This window comes from Conger conger, chromosome 2, assembly GCF_963514075.1.
Source record: "Conger conger chromosome 2, fConCon1.1, whole genome shotgun sequence".
Taxonomy (NCBI): Eukaryota; Metazoa; Chordata; class Actinopteri; order Anguilliformes; family Congridae; genus Conger; species Conger conger.
The window spans coordinates 79,670,536-79,675,535 of NC_083761.1; the positions used below are offsets into that span (position 1 = coordinate 79,670,536).

Here is a 5,000-nt window from a genome sequence, read left to right on the forward strand (position 1 = left end):
GCCATGGTGATGATGCAGTACAGTATCATGGCCAATAACTACTGGCTGTTGGTGGAGGGGATCTACCTACACAACCTGCTGGTCGTCACTGTCTTCACTGAGAGAAACTACTTCAACATCTACTTGTGCATCGGCTGGGGTCAGTATGTATGTGTGTGTGTGTGTGTGTGTGTGTGGGTTAATCAGGAGCCAGGGTTGGGTTAATTAATAGGTGTGGTTGCGTTAACTAGGAGCAGGGTTGGGTTAATCAGGAGACAGGGTTGGAGCCAGGGTTGGTTTAATTATTAGGCAGGGTTACGTTAATTAGCAGGCAGGGTTGGGTTAACCAGGAGCAGGGTTGGGTTAATCAGGAGACAGGCTTGTGTTAATTATTAGGCAGGGTTACGTTAATTAGTAGGCGGGGTTGGGCTAATTTAGAGCCAGGGTAGGGTTAATTAGTAGGCATGTTTGGATTAACCAGGAGCAGGGTTGGGTTCATCAGGAGACAGGGTTACATTACATTACATTACATTATTGGCATTTGGCAGACGCTCTTATCCAATTTCAACTGCTACCTGTACAACAAAGATAAGGACAAGGGCAATTGTTTTTTTTTTTCGTGTTAATTATTAGGCAGGGTTACGTTAATTAGTAGGCGGGGTTGGGTTAACCTGGAGCAGGGTTGGGTTAAATAGTAGGCAGGGTTGGGTTAATCAGGAGACAGGGTTGCGTTAATTCATAGGCAGGGTTGGGTTAATCAGGAGCAGGGCTGGGTTCATTAATAGACTGGTTGAATCAGAAGATGGGATTAATCAGTTCTGAGTGAGCGTGTCGTGACCTGTGCGACGCTGGGTCAGGGTTTCACTCACTCCTCTGTCCCACAGGGGCCCCTCTGATGTTTGTGCTGCCCTGGATCACTGCCAAATACCTGTACGAGAACGAGGAGTAAGTACCATCTCTCCTTTCACTGCAGCCATTTCAGCAGATGGCCTTATCTTACGCAGCTTTCACATCTTTTATGTGCAGCTGGATATATGCTGGCGATCTCCCTCAAGGTTACAACGGCAGTGTCCTTTCTGAGAATCAATCCTGAGACATTTAGGTCACACCGCCTCCTAGTACGGTGCTACACTAACTACGCAATGTGTAAGCAGGTATACAAAACAAAAATATGTCTAATGCTACGATCTTATGTATCTCATATGTCACAGGTGTCAAACTCCAGTCCTGGAGGTCTGCTGGTTTTCGGGTTGTTCTCAGAACCTGTGGTGCATTTAATTCATTGATTGGCAAAAGAATCGACACTCCTTCTTCTGGAGGCCTTAATTGACAGCCGATTGAAAGGAAACCTCAAAAGCCAGCAGATACTGCGGCCCCTTAGGGATTCAGTTTGACACCCCTGTTATATGTGGCAAACTGTCTTTCATCGGTAGGAGTACCGGGTTAAATGTGGGAAATGCAGGATGTCCGGTCACCCTATGAATCCACAGTCTCAGACTTACACACGAAGGATTACACACAGCATTGTCTGTTCTTCTGAGGCCCGAACAGAGGGGTTGAAGAAGTCACACAGCCTGGTCTTTTGATGTTCTTTCAAAGCAACCCCCCCCCCCCCTCCGCCCCCTCCAACCCTCCCCCCACTGCTGTCAGCTTGTAGCCAATTAGAGCAATACCAGAGCACCGTCACCTGGCTCGGGGTCCTTCTGTTCGGCCGTCCGCAGAGCGCCACGTTATAAAGGAGGAGCGGGATGCCGCGTACACGTTCTGCCTGCGTGGGATTAGAGAGGTTTAATTCTCAGCGTGCCAAAAAAAACAAAAAACGCTCCAGAAATCCTTTCATGTTGAACCCGGCTTTGATGTGCCAGGAACACAAGAGGACAGACCTTTTGGCACAAGGCTGCGTTTGTGGCAAGCTACTGTAAGCCCCCGTTGAAAGTCTTTAGCGCGTGTGTGCAAGGTGGTCGCATCATCAAAACCGATATTTCAACAGATCGCATTGGCCAATAATGGTTTGCATGTTCCTTAAAAAATAATTTTACTGCGCTAAGGGACAGTATGATATTTTATTATTGATTTATCTTGCATATGCTATTGTTTAGGTGCTATAAGACCCATGGTCCTTGGATTGGTGCCGGCCCCTCGCAACATGACCACCAGTCCCCATAATATTATTGACTGCCACACATCGCCAATAATATTATGCATATTATTATCATTCCATTATGATTGCACTGAGACTTTGAGACTCGGTGTTGCCGGTCCACAGGTTGAATATTTCTGGGAACCACTGCTATAGGCTGTAGCATAAGTTGCTTGTCCATCTCTATTGGTGGATAATTCATGTTAGGAGCTCTTCCTAAGAGTACAAAGACCAACTGAGACCAATTATCTCATACCGATTGTCAAACCAACACCATTTGTTTGTTGCACTTAATTTCTTAACAGTTACTCCCCACCCACACTGCCCCTAAAAAAACCCCACTGAAATTCTCCTCCCCCCCACTATATATATATATATACACTGTGAAATATGCCCAATTAGGATGAAGTGTGCGCTGTCAATGGGTAAAATGTGCTTTGCTTTTCTGCCTTGTGGAGACACTCTTCTCCACAGTGAATTACACTGCAAACGCAAGAGCAAAGATCGGGGATGGAAGAGCAGCAATTCCGTCGAGCGGGAGAGAACGGTCCCCCCGAGAGACAGCAGGTGCAGACAAAGTCTCACAAACAAACAAACAAACAAACATAACAAGGCTCTCAGGCATAAAACGTAAACTTCTCTGAATGGGGAAGGTGAAGAAATGGCAGCACTTGCAGAGGTGTTGAATCCTTCGTGATTTCTTTCCTGTGAGATTCGACGTGCTTTGCTGGATCCCGTCCTTCACGCGGAACCGGAGAACCGGTGCCGCATTCAAAACACAATATTTTAAAAGATCATAAGTGGCTTGAGGACACTGAATTTGCTTCTCCGGTGTGCAGTTTCTGTTTCCGGCAGGTGGTGTATCTCTGGGATTTCTGTCTCAAACGGAATGTCAGATACATCTCTATCACTCTCCAAAGTCGGGTTTTCTAAAACGAAAGACAACGTAATGAAAAATTAAAACCAACTACAGCACTTGACAGCAGCCGAGTCCTGCAGCCTTCTCTATAATTGATGGATACTGGGACTGTTTCTCATTCTGTCATAAAATATTTATGTTTAATTAGGGGTCTTCACAGAGTGACAAACCAAATGATTAGAGGTTTAAACCCCCAAGTTCAAATCCAAGGTTCCCAGGTGCCCCACCAACCCTCTTCTGCAGAAGTCTCCACAATATAAACATTCCATCACCAAGTAGGCACAGAGGCCCGTTAATAATAAATGTTTTGTAACTCAAGACTACTCCGACAGCTAACCTATCTTTATATAACTGTAAACATAACATTATTAAAGGGAAGTCCAAAGACTGGAAGAGAAGAAAGGTTATCTAGAGGGGGTAAAGAGGAACTATGGTTCTGTCTGAAGAGGAGAGGTCACCTGACATTTGCTCAGGACAACAAAAGATCACAAGCTGCTGAGGGGATAAAAAGGAGTTTTTTATCCTACTTTTTTGGACAAATGACTTAGTCATTGCCTTGTGTTCCTCGGGGTTGAGTGACCTGACCTTTAAAGTCAGAAGCCATGGTTCCGGTTGGAGCTTCTGAAGTTAGGCCTTTAAATAAAGGGGTGAGACTCCTGGTTATGAGACTCCCCTGGTTGCTTGCCTGGTCGTTATCCCAAAATGCATTCATTCCTTCACACAGTCACAGAGGTTCATGCTCAGCTCCAGAAAGGTCAATGATGCCGTTGTCCCAGTGAGAACCCGCCCACCCCCGAGCGATGACCTCACAGGCTACGGGTTCACGAGCGGCCTTGCTGGCCACTTCCTGCCAAATTTGGTCCTACCCTCTTACAGCTTATCTATTATGAAATGGGATACCCTCTCATATCCAACCACCATTAGCCTTCAGGCTGGTCCCCTGGCAGGGACGAGCAAAATTCTGCGATTGGTGCGTTCCCTCCTGGAGTTACCAGCAAGATCCATCCCACCAAACTCACCCAATCAGAGCCCTCACTCATCTGCATGGATATCAGGTTTGGAGTGCACATCCTCTCACAATATCTGCTGATTTTAATTTGCAGAATGAAATGAGCTGGGTGTCGGCAGGGGTATAATTTAGCTCTTTTTTTTTTTTTTTAAACGGTCCCCTCATCTCGATGTGAAATTGGCTGAGCGTCAAAAGAAAAAAAGGAGGAATTCGATTAGGAGGACACATCAGCCATGCTCCCAGCCGCTTGTGAGGAACGACCCCTGATCGCATGCGTGGCGTGGGCTGTTAGCGGTGGCAGTGGAGGGGAGATGTGGGTTCATAAGGGGCAGCGAAGCTCGGAGGGTCTAATTGACTGCGGCCCTTGTCTGTGACCGCCGCATTGGCGGTCAGATGTATTTTCGCCGACCGGTCACAAATGTGTGACTACAACCTTCTAACCGGACGTTCTAATGCTGATGTAACAGTCAGTACGGGTCCTTGTGAGCAGTGAAGTTCTGGCATAGAATTTTGAACAAGCATTCCGAAAGACCTGCTTTCTCTCGAAAGGGTTAAGGGCAAAACAGCAGTGTCAGGCTCTTTAAAACATTTCACTCCACCGCAGTGTACATTCGCCGAGGGGGCCGAAAGCCGGAATTCTGAGGACGCCGCCTCAGTCCCGGTTGTTTTCATTATTTAGCAATAATGAATAATGCAATAAGGAATAATGCAATTATGAAACTCCAATTGCACTTCTTATTCGAGAAGACATTATTGAGAGCAAGGGGAGCTGATTAGGATGGCGCTCCCACCACAGTCACCAGACCTGAACCCAATCAGTGGGAGCAGCCGAAGAGGGAAAAGGGCAGACATCAAGTAGCATTAAGACACATGCCATGGGAAGCACTGAGAATGTGCCGGAATGAAATTAAAGATGAGGTGTTGCATAAGATGGTCAAATCGATGCCAAGCAG

At 46.5% G+C, this 5,000-nt stretch overlaps 1 protein-coding gene across 1 annotated transcript in view; it reads left to right on the top strand.

Annotated features, from left to right (window-relative positions):
• The window catches only part of LOC133121357 (glucagon receptor-like), a 20,369-nt gene that overhangs the window by 9,207 nt on the left and 6,162 nt on the right, over positions 1-5,000 (top strand). Inside the window, exons 7-8 of the mRNA XM_061230557.1 lie at positions 1-139; positions 864-924. The exon at positions 1-139 is cut by the window's left edge and continues 21 nt beyond it. Of these exons, the coding sequence (XP_061086541.1) occupies positions 1-139; positions 864-924 (200 nt within the window). The remainder of the gene's footprint in view (positions 140-863; positions 925-5,000) is intronic.